Below are 15,151 nucleotides of genomic sequence, written 5' to 3'. Positions count from 1 at the left end.
ATCTTTCAGGTCTCGGATCAAATGCCACTTCCTCAGAGAAGTCTTCCTTGATTCCACTATTGCTTTAATAGCACTAGTTTTCTCTCCTTCACAATATTTATCTCATTTTATAACTCTATAGTCATGTCTGAACAAATCTGAACAAATAGGATCCAGCATGTGTATGAAAGTTTCAGTGAGGCATTCAGAGGAAAAGCAAATGCAACTCTCCATGCCTGGGAAAAGAATGTAGCCCTACAAGGTAAGATTCCTTCCAGAGGGCGGCAAAGTGTTTAACATAGCAAAACATGTAGAAATCTTCCTTGAGACTGTATTTTCCCTTCCCCCTAACATTTCACAACCAATAAAATTTTCCCTTTTCTTGTCCAGGGAGATTTCTTGACAAGTGGTACTCTCCTCCTACATGCGTGGTCCACACTGTCTCACCTCCTTCCAGCACCCAATGTCTGTTATTTTTCCTCCCCTTTGTGGTCCACACCAGGCTATTCAAGGATGGTTGGGAGACCTAGCAGCTCTAAAGTCACGCATCTCTCATTTCCACCTGTATGAGCCCATGCAAAATACGGTTGTCTTATTTTTAATCATTTCCTCATAGAGAATTTCTAGTGAATATAATCTACGTCATTACATCCGTGATTATTTGACTAACAGCTGCCTTATCCACCAACTTGTAAGCTTCATGAGAATAGGATCTGTGCCGCTTTGGCTCAACATTTTATCCCCTGCACCGTGCACAGTGTCTGGCACAGAAGATGCTCATAACTAATTGTTCAGTTAGGAAATTCCTTTTGTATACTTGTGGGGTGAGATGACTCAGTATTTCTCAACAACGAGTTTTAGGCTGAAAGCAAAACAAAACAAAAACAAAAACATCTTTTCCCTGTAATATACATAAGTTTAAAAATTTTCCCGACAAAAGGAAGAAATTCAGTTTATTCACGGATTTTCTAACATAAACACCATTTTAAGCCTAAAGAAAGAGAGAAGCTGCATTATGAGATTTTAGGTTATATATGAAAAAATTAAATACAGATTGAATCATCTACATTTTTATACCACAGAACCTAGAACAATGAAATATAATTGATATTAAGTTTTAAAATTTATAACACTCCGAATATACTTTATGGCCTGCAAGTGGGCACAAACGTCTTTCACAGGATCATGGAAGAAGTTTCTCTTGCTACTTGTAGCATGTTCTATAGTAAATAATCCTCAATAAAGAGCTACGTTGGAATAAAAAATGATTAGGAAAGCTGAAGCTGTGATCTGTAATATTACTGGCCAAGTTGACAACTGGAAGAAAGATCAAGGAGAATAGCTTCAGCCAAGGAAGGCTAATCTTAACGCGACTTTGCTTGTATGCTCTTGTTTATTTCTCTTTTATTGTTCAGTTGTTTGAATATGCTTTAACTTTACATTGTGGCTGACGAGGCTTTTTCAATGCACATTTATCTATGAGGATTGTAACCACATCAAGATGAATTCAGGCTATCTGTGATTAATTGGTGCTTAACATAAAATTGATTTTGTATCAAAAAAGCTCATTTTAAGGTATTAAATATTTCGCAGAAACAGATAAACAAGTGCCGAGGTTTATCTCTTTAAAATTTCTTTCCATAATCAGAGATCTAAAATCAACTAGGATAGTTTTTAAGTTATTTTGTTTTAACTTTTGCACTATTTGAAATTATTCAAATTAATAAGCTCTAAAGAGAAACAGAAACCTTGTTAATTGAGAATTTGTTTTTCTACATATGAAAACCTAACTGGCTGCTGATATCTAAATTTGTGGCTTTTGACGTTGTGTATTAAATGTTTGGGCATTTTTACCAATAGCTCCTCTCAGCAGAGGATCAGCTAGAAGGCTTGGTTAATGTTTATATCAGACATAGCTCTTAGAGAAGGTCAAAGTACGGGGCAGTCACCTGTATTTTATGCAACTTTAAATGAAACATACTTTACCACCTGATTATTAATAAACAAGTTTATGCCTTTCATCTTATAATTACCTTCAGGTTAATCCAAGTCTGAGAATGTAGAGTATAGATTTAATATTTTAAAGTTTTCATGAGTTCCTTACATAAGTGTCAAATGCAGCACCAGTTATGACATGAAACTAATCTATTTTCATCTTTGTTAATAGTGTCTAAGGGCATAAAAAAGGAAAATCTTGACTGTTATGAACTGAAATACAAAGCTATTTAGATGTAAGAAAGTGTTCTCCCTCTCTCCTATGTGTGTTAATGTAAATGAGCTTTTTATTTTATACACATAAATATAACTATCCAGTGTACTGATTATAAAACTATAGCACAACGTTCTTGGCCAGTCACAGTCCTGAATATCTCTTGATTTTCTGCCCTTATCATACAAAGGTTAACCTTGAGTTTTTATGAGCAATACAACTTGATATGATTGTCTTTTAATGTCTCTTGATTTAAAAATAGAAATTTTCTGTTTGTACATGATTCTCCCATTTGGCATTTTCACCGGGAGATTTAAATCAATCATACATTTAAAACCAAATATCAAATCTCAGGAGAGCAAACCTCTTCTAAGAGATTTATCTTTTTCCTTTGAAATTATCATCTCTTCTCCTTGAAATTATTTTGAAAGTATTTTACCAGTGCCTTGAGATGGAACCACTTTTGTCTAATTCTCTGAGAGTCTCATTATTTAGCAGCATAATGAGACACACCTTTAAAAGAACTCCTTATACTAGATTGTGAAAATCAGAGCATCATTTTTGTTCACTGCTGAAACAAAATAAACTGATTTATTTATCATTACCAAAATTTCATTTTCTGAGAAACAAGTTGAAAGAAAATCCAAATGTAAACATTTAAAAATATTTGGCAGTAGAAATGTAACTATATAGGCAAATGTCTTTGTCAGAGTTCTGGAGAAAGATATTATGAAGATGGAAATCAAGAGTTAGCAATAAAAACTCAAAAATCAAAATTTCAAACTGAAACATACTAAAATATTTTTATTTCATATTATGATAATTTATGCAGTTTTTATAGTTAAAAAAACATTTTTATAAACTTATTTTGGAACATGGGTCCCAGGTTTACTATTTAAATGACTGAATAACTTAAAGGAATTGTTTTGAATTATAAATGTGGATGGATTTACTGGGAATATATCAGTCATGGCTTCCTTTCCTTCATCTTTTATATGCATATTTTGTCCATTTTGACATAGGACTATTATGCATAGCTTCAACCTCTTTTTTTGATGGGATTGTTATAAAGTTGAACATATGCTATATTTGGACTTTGCTAACTGTAATTCTAACAAAGCTCTTGCTATTTTGCTAACATTCATATTTAGGAGTCAATTCAAAGCATACATTTGCAGTGACAATAGAACAAAAAGATCAAATGTTTACATATTTTATAGACTAAGTGACTTAAAAAAATACTCTATGACACATCACTTAAGAGCCTATTAGGAATTCATTAGAATTTTTTTTTTCCTCAGCAAAGATCTTGCGAACTTTACCTGACTCTGCTTTTAGGCGTTGGGCAACGTAGAATAGGATGCCATCTGCAGTAAGAGGCTGGAACTGCAATTGAATATGTGTCTTTTTTCGAACAGGAAAGGAAGCAAAAGACATCCAGGATAATTCGTGGCTTTTGAAAGATGGATCACTTATAGACAAAGCTTAAAAAACAAAACAAAACAAAGACCTGAATTTCAAAAGTGTATTGCTCATAAATACAATAAATTCACATAGTTTTGTCATTTAAGAACTTACCTTCCAAGAGTTGCTCCCAACTGAACACATTGAACCTTGGTAACTCTGTTCTAATCCCACTAACTAGAGGCCAATTAAAAAAACCGTCTGTGCTCCTTTTGTTTGGTACTGTGTGACACAAATCCTCTGCTCCAGGTTGCATTATAGAAAGACTTCAGATGCATAGATTCTGAGAATATCTTATTCGTATCTCAAAAATGTGAGATTCTAGGGAATGTCTTACATTAAAAATGCTTACATTAAAAAAGATTCAAATAGGGGAAGATAGAAGCCATCACTATATGAATTATTCTTCAGTTTCTATATATCTGATTAAAATATAAAGTGTAATCAAGTCAAGAGATATTTTAAGTGATTATATATATTTTTTAATTTTTTCTTTATTATTATTTTTGGGGGCTGCGTCTGGTCTTAGTTGCAGCATGCAAGGTCTTTGTTGAGGCCTGTGGGCTTCTCTAGTTGTGGTGTGCGGACTCCAGAGCATGTGGGGTCCAGAGTGCATGGACTCTGTAGTTTGTGGCACGCGAGCTCTCGTTGAGGTGCGCGAGCTCAATAGTTGTGGCGCGTGGGCTTAGTTGCCCTGCAGCATGTGAGATCTTAGTTCCCTGACCAGGGATCGAACCCGAGTCTCCTGAATTGGAAGGTGGATTCTTTACCACTGGACCACTAGGGAAGTCCCTAAGTGATTATATAAATCGAAATAAATGTCAGTTTACTTGGCATTAATTTAGGACCATACCTCTGCAGAAGGTGCTAACTCTTGGGTTTTACTTCAGGTTAAGCATGAGAAAATTATTTCAATATGAATTGAAGTAGAATCATTTATACAGATTTATAGTCCCTCAGATATTACTTGTTGCTTCTGTGTATAACTGACCAGATGGGAATTATGAGACGAAGAAGGAAAGTTCTGAACACTTGGCAGTTTTTATCTCTTTACAGAGTCTATATTCCTTCTTTCTTTCTCATTTTATAATGTGACAGTGCTTCTTGTGTGTGTGCTGGTTCACCACTTACCTTGAGCCATTAATCTAGTTATTTTGCCTTTTCTCCCTCTGGGTCAGGCCTGTACTAACTGTTGTCTTTCACTTTTAGGCTGATAGGTATCTGGTAAGTGTTTACCCCGGAGGCATTTGCTGATTTTTAAGCAACTACATCATTCATTTTGACTTATTGCAATTCAGAATGGCAGAGATTAGAATCACCCAGGGTAGTTGGTAAGGATGCAAAGTCCTGTACCTCATTGCTAGAGCATCTGAATTATTAAAACTGAGATGTGGTCTAGGAAGTATATTTTAATAAACATCCAGGTATTTCTGACTTAGGTGTCACTTGAACCATATTTTCATAAACACTGAATTAAAGTTTATATTAAGAATATAGAGAAGGTTTAAAAAGTGTGTCCTTTTGAAATTATTTTTTTAAGTTTTACTAAAGCAAGACCTATTTATTATAAGTCATTTAAATAATACGGAAGAGTGTAAAGTAAAAAGATGAAATGTCATTCTTCTTTCTCTTCTCTTAATTCCCAGGAACGACTATTAACAGTTTATTGAATATTATATAGCCAGGCCTTGTTTTTCAGTGCACATACAATTAATGTGTGTGTATATCTAGTATCTGATTTATTTCACATAAATGAAACCATATTATATATAAACTATACATAATATACTTGCCTTTTTTACTCAATAATCTTCTTTATGAAACTTTGACTTAGCGTGTTTTGCCTATTGGTTCTTTTAAATACTTGCACAGTATTTTTAAAAAATAGACTTGGTTAAAAATAGTCCATGGTTTACCTTAGTGTTCATTCTTAGTGTACATTCTGTGGATTTTGACAAATGTATAGTGACGTGTATCTACCATTATAGTATCATAAAGAATAGTTTTACTGTCCTAAACATCTACTGTGCTTCATTTATGTACCCTTCCCTTCTCCCCTCCCTCTGGTAACCACTGATATTTTTATTATCCTCATAGTTTTGCTTTTTCCAGCATGCCATAGAGTTGGAATCATACAGTCTGTAGCCTTTTCAGATTGGCTTTTTTCAATTAGTAATAGGTATTTAAGGCTCCTCCATGTCTTCATGGCTTGATAGCTCATTTATTTTCAGCGATGAATAATATACCATTGTCTGTAAGAACAACAGCGTATTTATCCATTCACTGACTTAAGGACATCCTGATTGCTTCCAAGTTTCAGCAATTATGAATAAAGCTGCTGTAAACAACCGTGCACAGGTTTTTTGTGTGGAGATAAGTTTTTAACTCACTTGGTTAAATACCAAGGAGTGTCATTGCTGGATCACTGGTAGGAGTATGTTTAGTTTTGTAAAAATTGCCCACTGTCTTCCAAAGTAGCTGTACCATTTTGAACTCCTGCCAGCAGTGCATGAGCATCCCTGTTGCTCTACACCACTTCTAGCATTTGGTGTCGTCAGTGTTTTTGATGTTTGCTGTTTTAGTAGGTGTGGTATCTCACAGTTGTTTTAATTTGCAGTTCCTTAATGACATATGATGCAGATCATTTTGCTTATGCTTATTTTCCATCTGTATATCTTCCTTAGTGAGGTGTATGTTCAGATCCTTTGCCCACTTTTAAATTGGGGTTTTCATTTTCTTGTTGGTGAGTTTTACAAGTTCTTTGCCTATTTGGGATAACAGTCCTCGCTCAGACATGTTTTTGCAAATATTTTCTCCCAGTCTGTGGCTTGTCTTCTCATTATTTTGAAAGTCCTTTGCAAAGCAGAAGTTGTTAATTTTAATGAAGTCCAACTTAATTCTTTCTCTCATGGGTCCTGCCTATGGTGTTGCATCTAAAGTCATCACCAAACTCAAGGTTATTTAGATTTTTCTCCTATCTTCTAGGAGTTCTATAGTTTTGTATTTTACATTTAGGTATACAATCCATTTTGAGTTAATTTTTGAGAAGAGGATAATGTCTGTGTCTAGACTTTTTATTTTTTGCATATGCATATCTAGCTTTTTCAACACCACTTGTTTGAAAGACTATCTTTTTTCCATTGTATTGCTTTTGCTCTTTTGTCAAAGATTAACTGACTGTATTTGTGTGGGCATGATATTTTATAGAATGGATATAGGATAATTTCCTTAGCAGTTCCCTCACTGAAGGACATCTCAGCCATTTCTTCTGGTTTCCCATTCTATCTCTCTGGCTGCATGTGCCTCTGTCCTCTAAATTTTATAATTCCTCAGTGCTTTCCTAGCTTCCTCCCTCTTTTTTTCTTTCTCTTGGTGATCTCTCATCTAGTTCCATGTGCTCAAAAAACATATCACAGCTCCTTTAAAATTTATATCTGTCTAAACATTTTCTCTGAGCTCAATCTCATATAGCCATCTTTCTCATTGATAACTTGTCCTGGATATCTCAGTCATATCAAGTTTAACACGTTTGAAATTGTACTGCTCGAAAATATTCCTCCCCCAGACTTCCTCAGATCAGTAAATGGATCCCTTATCCATTCACAGCTCTGTACAGAAAACTGGTAGTCATCCTAATTGCACTCTCTCCAACGTTTCCTCTGCCTTTGCCAGGGTAATGCATCAGCAGGTCTTGCAGATCCTGTCTGGATGATATATTTATGTCTGTCTACAACTTTCCATTTCCATTGCCACTATCCAGATTGAGGTCACTATCACCTCTTGATTAGACCATTGCAATACACTCCTAACTGACCTTTCACTTCTCTTAACCCCCTCTAATTCATTTCACATAGTTGCCAGAGGAATCTTTTAAAAACATGAATTCGGGCTTCCCTGGTGGCTCAGTGGTTGAGAGTCCGCCTGCTGATGCAGGGGACACGGGTTCGTGCCCCGGTCCGGGAAGATCCCACATGCCGCGGAGTGGCTGGACCCGTGAGCCACGACCGCTGAGCCTGTGCGTCCGGAGCCTGTGCTCCGCAACGGGAGAGGCCACAACAGTGGGAGGCCCGCGTACTGCAAAAAACAAACAAACAACCAAAAAAAAACCCATGAATTCATTCCCCTGTTTATAATCTTTAGGGATTTTACTTAGAATAACATGCGGATTCTTTACCATGGCCTCTGAGGCTTTGTATGATTTGGTTTCCTGTTAAATCCCCGACATCATCCCCATCTGCAGGTCCCCCAGGTATCGTTATGCAGATGGTACACTGCACAACTCCATGGGGTGCCATTCACATTTCAGTCTATGTGAAAAGTGCTCCCTGGAGATGTTCAGTGAACAGCCTGCATGGTGGCCCTGTCTGTCCACTTTCCTCCTTGTTCATTAAAATCCATATACGCTGGCCTCCTTTTACTTCTGGATATATCGTCATTTATCTTCGGTTAACTTTAACCACTCTCATATTGATAGACACTTGGGTTGCTTAAAATTATTTTGTTATTGCTAATACTTCTGTAGTGAACATACTTGGTTATACCTCCCTGTAAACATGTAAGAACGTTTCTCGTGTGTAAATATGTGAGAAATAGAATCTCTGTGTCATAGTCCAAGTGCATTTTTAGAGTTAGTAGATGCTACGAAAGTCCCCTCCAAAGTTGTCTGCACCAATCTATACTCCAGTCTGCAGTGGGTGACAGAGTATGCGTGTCCATATCCCCACCCACACTTGAAATTATTCACATTTTTAACTTGGGGCAATCATACAGCATTTAATTAGCAATTTGCTGATTACAAGTGAAGTTGAGCTTCTTGTTTGAGTATCACACATTTGGATTTTCTGTGACTTTTCTGTTCATGTCTTTTGCATGTTTTTCTATTGGATGTGAAGTTTTAAAAATTTATACTGTATACCAATCCTTTCTTATATATTTTGCAAACATAATCTCATTTTTTCTTTGGACTTTGCTTATGGTTTGTTTTGTTATTCAAAAGTTTTATTTTTTATTCACCAAACTACTTGGTTTTTTAAATTATGTCTTTTGCTTGTAGTGTCTTGTTGTAGAAAGCCTTACTCATCTCACAGTTACAGTCTCCTTTATTTTATTTTATTTTATTTTTTGCGATACACGGGCCTCTCACTGTTGTGGCCTCTCCCGTTGCGGAGCACAAGCTCCGGACAGGCAGGCTCAGCGGCCATGGCTCACAGGCTGAGCCGCTCCGCAGCATGTGGGATCTTCCCGGACCGGGGCACGAACCCGTGTCCCCTGCATCAGCAGGCGGACTCTCAACCACTGCGCCACCAGGGAAGCCCTACAAATTATTTTTAATACTGCCTAATTTTTCATCCACACCTTCTTCCAATTAAATAGTTGTTTTTTATTTCCATTTGTGATCCACCATTACTAGGTATGCGAACTTGGGCAACTTACTTAACCCTCTGTGATTCGGTTTTTCTGTCTCTCAAATGGAGAAAATCTGAGTACTTCATAGGATTGTTGTGAAGGTTAAATGAGTTAATATATTTAAGGAACTGTGCCCAGCACATAGTAAATATTATGTAAGTAATGACTATTATTATTGTTGTTGTTTTCTTCAAATTTACATTTAAAAATTAACATTATATTCTTAAATTTAATTTCTCCTTCCATCGACTTAGAACATATATATTGGCTCCCTTCTGTGTAAGCTACACTTGCATTTTCCTTCATCTGTCCTTCCGATTTATGGAAATTAAATTAAATTAAACCTTAGGAGGTTTCTCCTGAAACTGTTGTTGATACTGGCTCAGCGCCAGAACCAGGAATTCTCTGTGCACATGTGAGCTCGTGATAAGACAACTGACCACCCCACCAGCCCTTCTCCAAAAAAGTGACGAGTAAGAAACTATATGTAAAGGTCACTGAACTAAAAATCAAAAGAAATAGATTTTATTAGTAGCTCTGGCATTGTATGTCTTGAAAAGGTACTTAATACAGACTTATTTCTTTTTTTATATAATGCGGAAGACTTGCTTGACTCTAATAGCTTATTATTTAATTAAGTATTCAATCATATTTAGAAAGTACTGGGAGAAGTAAATTTTCTAATAATGGCACACATTCAAAATATTGGTGTGAGATATTTAAAAAGAGGTATGTTTTTATTTACCAGGCTTCAAGAAGGGAGTAGAACAGGAAAAATACCTAAGTTCTCTATGACTCAACTGTTTCTTTTACGGAGTAAAAGAGAGCGAAGGGGAAAATTGACAGGGCCATACCAGCTGCTGAGTCATTGAGTAATTTCCAATTATTTCTTGTATGCCTACTAACTCCTGAAAATCATCAGTTTATGGTGAAGGTATTCCACATGTATTTTGAACCATAAATGTAATACTTCCTGATTTCCATCTTCTAGACTTGCTAACCACTGACAACCCTCCTTATCCCACCAAAGGCAAATGTTTGTGCTAAGACTTCTAGGTTCCCAGAAGTAGACTTAAAGGATTTTGGCTGACTGTCAGAGGTGTTAACAGTAAAACAAACAAATAAAAATTCCTGGTGCTTTCATCTTTGTGGGTAGAGATATTGAGCAAACTAAATAAATATGTAATATGCCAGATGTTGATACACATCTGGCATCTGTTGATACACAGATGTTGATACACAATTTTTCTAGAAAGAAAAATTAGGGGATGTGCATGTAGGCTCAAGGAAAGTGATATTAGAATAAAAGCCTCAAGGAGAGGCCTATGAGGATCACTGGGGAGGGAGGGAATAACAAGAGCAAGGCCCCGTGGAGGGCTCTTGCCATGATCAAGGAACAGGAAGGAGTCGGTGTGACTGAAGGGCAATAAAGAAGAGGAGAGTTTTAAGGGAGAAGGTCAGAGGGGTTATGGGGACCAGATCACATTGTAAAGAACTGTGAAGTATCTGAGATTTTATCTGCTGGCAGGCTAATAAGTTAGTGTGCCAAATTTTCATGGATGATAGCAGAAAACACGAAACTCCTGGGTCAGAAACAAAGGACAATTTATTGCTCACAGTATTAGCAATAGCCAGAGTGTCAGAAATTTTGTTTACTTAGAGAGGAAATCTGAGGTCAGAGACACAAATTTTTTATAATGGGCAGTGAGCATGCTGTGGTGCTCTGAAGGAAGGCAGTATCTCTATCTTCCAAGGATGTTCTTTACATAAACATACTGGAAAAGATAATCCAAAACAAAAGCAGCAGTGCCTGTGCTCAAAAATTGTGCAGAAACCTGAGAGATCCATAGGAAATTGTCTACACATGGATGGCCCTAAAGTCCATCATAAAGACTTTGGCTTAGACAGAATGAAATTGGAAATCACTGGCAAGTTTTGAACAGAGGAGTGCCACGACTTGACTTAAGTTTAACCATATCACTTTGGTTGCTGCACTGAAAGTGACAAAAGCGGGGGTGAAAATAGGGGTCTCCCTGTCAAAGAAGTGATTACAATAATACTGGTATGAGATGATGGTGGCTTGGATCAGAGAAGTAGAGTGGAAGTAGTGAGAAGTGGTTAGATTTCAAACCTCTTTTAAGGTTAGAGTTGACAAGATTTGCTGAAAGATTACACGTGGGAAGAAAGAAGAAGAGGAATCAAGTATAACTGCAAGCCTTTTACCCTGAGAAACTGGAAGGATGATGTTGCCGTTAACCAAAATGATGGGGACTGTGGGAGGAGCAAATCTTTTGGAGAAGATGTAGAGCTCAGGACAGCTGAGATGACTTTTAAACTTTCAAGGTGGTAGTCGACTAGGCTGAGATATGATCTGGAATTCAGTAATTAACAGTAGTTAATAAGTCAAGTGACAGAAATCAGTAAGAAATATAGAAGATATAAACAGCACAATCAACTAGTTTGATATAATGAATGTGAAGAACACAGCACTTCCCAATGCACATTCTTGTAAAAAAACACGTGAAACGCTTACAACTATTTACTATATCCTGGGCCATAAGACAAGTCTCAATAAATATCCAAGGAATGATATTACATCCACATGTATAGATTTGTACAAAGCTATGATTCAGAGGAAAAACAGGCTAACCCTATCAGTAGCAGGTAGCACTAGGCCTTATGATGATTAGTTTAATCTTCACCTCTGAGGCTTTTGTGTTTTTTTTTTTTTTATTTTAGTGTATACCACATTTGCTGTGTCTGAGCTTATTTTTGGGGTGTTTAAAAGATCATTTTGTCCAATAGAAACAAGGACACTTAAAGTGCTGAAAGTGCTAAAAAAAATTTTTTTTTAAAACCCAGTTATATAATGAAAACAAAAAGGAAAATAACTTTTAATAATTTATTTTGAAATAATTGTAAACTTATGGAAAAGTGGCCATAATAAAAAGAACTCCTATATTTCCTTCACCCATATTCTGCAGTCGTTTCTATTTTATTGAATTTTTTTCTTCTGTTACCCACACACATGCACACACACCATTTATCATTATTAGTCTTTTTTCTGAAACTTTTAAGAGCAATCTAAAGACGTGATGCCCCATCCTTTCTAAATATTCCAGTGATTATTTTCCCCAAACAAGGATATTCTCTCATATAATTAGCACACAAACCTCAAAACCAGGAAATCAGCATTGGTACAATACTACCATCCAACTTACAGACTCAATTCAAATGTCATCAACTGTCCCAACAGTGGCTATTTCCATGCTGATCCAGGATACCCTCCAGGAATATGTGTTGCACTTGGTTGTCATGTCTCTTCAGAGTCCTTCAATCTGGAACAGTTTCTCTGTTCTTATCTGCTTTCTAGGTCTTGCGTCCTTAGATTTTAAAAGGTCTTACATTCTTAGGATAATTGTCCACTTAGATTCATCTGATGTTTCTGCATGACCGGATTCAGATCATGTGATCTTTGCAGAAATACCAAACAATGATGCTGTGCACATGAAGAGGTACACAGTGTAGACCCACCTTTTTACTGGTAATGCTAATTTTGATTGCCTGCACATATTTGTCTTTGACAGGTTTCTTCACTTTAATTTCTCAATTTCCATTTGCAATTAATTTGTATTTTGTGGGAAGGTATTCCAAGATTTTATCAATATCCTGTTCCTCAGCCAGCCACCACCTTCACTGACAACTCCAGCTGGAATCAGCATTCCAGAGATTGTTGCCACATGTTGATTCTCTATTTGTAACATTCCTTTTGCAGTTATTAATTGAAATTCTACTAATAAATAAATCTAAGGAAGATCTCTCCTCTTTCCTTCTCTCTTTCCTTCCCCCCTCCCTTCCTCCCTTCCTCCCCTCCTTCCTTCCTCCCCCCTTCCTTCCTTCCTTTATATTAGTATAGTCTCATTATTTTTATTCAGTGGGTATTAATCCATTAATATTATAATTAATATAATTAATTAATTATAATTAATTTGTTCCTCAAACTCTTACTCATTTGACAAGTTGGAGCCCCTTCAAGCTAGTTCCTGCATCATGTTCGCTTGAGTGGGTTTCCTAGGAAACAGACTCTGAGGTGGAGATTTGTGTTCAGGAGTTTTATTGGAGAATGCTCTTGGAAACAACACCTGTGAGAGGGTGAAGGCAGCAGGAGAGAGAAGCTGGCAGCTGATTTCATGAGATCTCTGGAGCTGGGATGACCCTTGAGAGTTACTTCACATTGAGGCATGGTGGCCAGGCCTTTGAGGCACCTCTCTCCCCATTGCCTACACATCAAATAGTCATTAGATTCAGGCTGTCGCTGGGGTGGACAAGGCAGTTCCCTTCAGTCTTGGGGAGGGACTCAGCTTTAAGCTAACTGCAGGCAATCTTCCCAGCAGTTGAGGTAGTGAGTACCTTCATTTTGAAAGGGGAATGGGAATCTGCATTTTGCACCATAATATCCACTTAAAGAGCATTTAACATTGGCTTTTTATGGTACTATGTTTACTTTAAGAATTAGAAAGTAAATTTCTTAACCCACTGATTATTGGTGCTGAAGATTATAGGAAATTTTTCAGCACTTTCAGAACCACAAAAATTCCAGAAAAGATAAGTGTTTATAATAAAGCATAATCCTAATTAGGTTAAAATTCTATGTTTTGGATGTTAATATGAGGCCTTGCCTTTTGGTTTCAAAATATCTCACTTGAGGTGCTGCACATAGGCTCGCACCTCCCATTTCTCCCACTGGCTTGAAATTCTTGTAACTCAAAGCTGCTCAAGAATTTCAATGCCCTGTGTTCTTAGATAAGGGATGGATCTATTTAAATAGATAAGACAGATGAAGATCTATTTTTAAATGACTGTGCTTTTTTGAAACCATGAATAGATAGTTGATACCTTTTAGTGCTGAATTACGATGATTTTGTACATTAAATTTTTACAGCTCAAGTAGAGTACTAAAAGTTTTGATGCCTTTTAGATGTGAGTGGGTCTGCCCACGGAGACAGGTAGAAGCCATAAATAGGACTTCAAAGTGTTCTGATTCAGTGGGTAATATGTTCACTCTCATTAGAACAGCAAGACAAGGAGAGACATGGTGTTCTTTTTTTCCCTTTAAAACTGAACTTGATATAAAAAATGATAATATGTGCCCAGGTCCATGGTAATTCAAAGACAACTGACAAATTAAAATTAAAGTATGCTTGAACTTAAGCAAGACACAGAGTATGGATATAAGGAAAATAAATATAATGAAAAAGAAAAAAGCAGCTGCTGAAATATACTGTATTTATAATTCAGGTATTTTCATATTTCCCTCTTTGATGTGTGCTATTTGAGAGCATTTTACCACTTTCAAAACCTGAAGTAAGAAAATGATGACGTTGACAAAGTTTGCTGCTCCTAATGCCTTCAGATCTGTTCATACCACCACCACCCCCCTCCGCCCATGAGAGGTGCCTCAGCCGGCAGCCAATGACTTTCACCTGCTCCAGAAAACCTTCCTGTTGGGGACCTCCTCCATCATGGCTGGAGCTCAACTGCTGGCTTTTCTGCAGAAGTGTGGAGATGTCTCTTCCTTTTTATTCTATGCTTGTTTCAAGAGTATCCAATCAGTACTTCTTCAAACCTCAATGTCTTCCAAAATCTTTAGTAAAAATGACTCTTCTAGTATTTTTAATTGCAGCCTCCTCCACTTTCCCATGCTGAATTTGGGGATATATAACTTGGGAGACAAATAGGCACAAAACTAGCAGACCAATCCAATTAGAAAATATCACCCGGCCCACAGATTCTGCCCTGCCCTTCCATCTGACAACTCGGAGGCTTGATTAGTAGGTAAACTTGTCTGCCTGACTTTCTTTGAGATAAGTAATCCAGGAAACATCTCAGTGTTATGTTTCCTGCTGTCTAAGAGTTTCAGCTGAGGCCTCAAAACTGAAAACAATAGGTGCCCTGTATACCCACAAGCCTAAAAAGAGTTTATGGACAATAAAATGTCACTATACACCTACCGGAAAAACTAAAGTTAAAAGAAAATAATGACAACAGAAAATGCTGGTGAGAATGTGGAGAAACGTGATCTCTCACACCTGC

At 36.8% G+C, this 15,151-nt stretch overlaps 1 protein-coding gene across 1 annotated transcript in view; it reads right to left on the bottom strand.

Annotated features, from left to right (window-relative positions):
* Window positions 1-15,151, bottom strand: part of EYS (eyes shut homolog) — a 1,671,360-nt gene that overhangs the window by 2,784 nt on the left and 1,653,425 nt on the right. Inside the window, exon 40 of the mRNA XM_060167756.1 lies at window positions 3,511-3,672. Coding sequence (XP_060023739.1) covers window positions 3,511-3,672 — 162 coding nt within the window. The remainder of the gene's footprint in view (window positions 1-3,510; window positions 3,673-15,151) is intronic.

The sequence above is a fragment of the Lagenorhynchus albirostris genome, chromosome 12 (genome assembly GCF_949774975.1).
Source record: "Lagenorhynchus albirostris chromosome 12, mLagAlb1.1, whole genome shotgun sequence".
NCBI classification, from domain to species: Eukaryota; Metazoa; Chordata; class Mammalia; order Artiodactyla; family Delphinidae; genus Lagenorhynchus; species Lagenorhynchus albirostris.
This window is presented reverse-complemented; position numbering and strand designations above follow the sequence as displayed.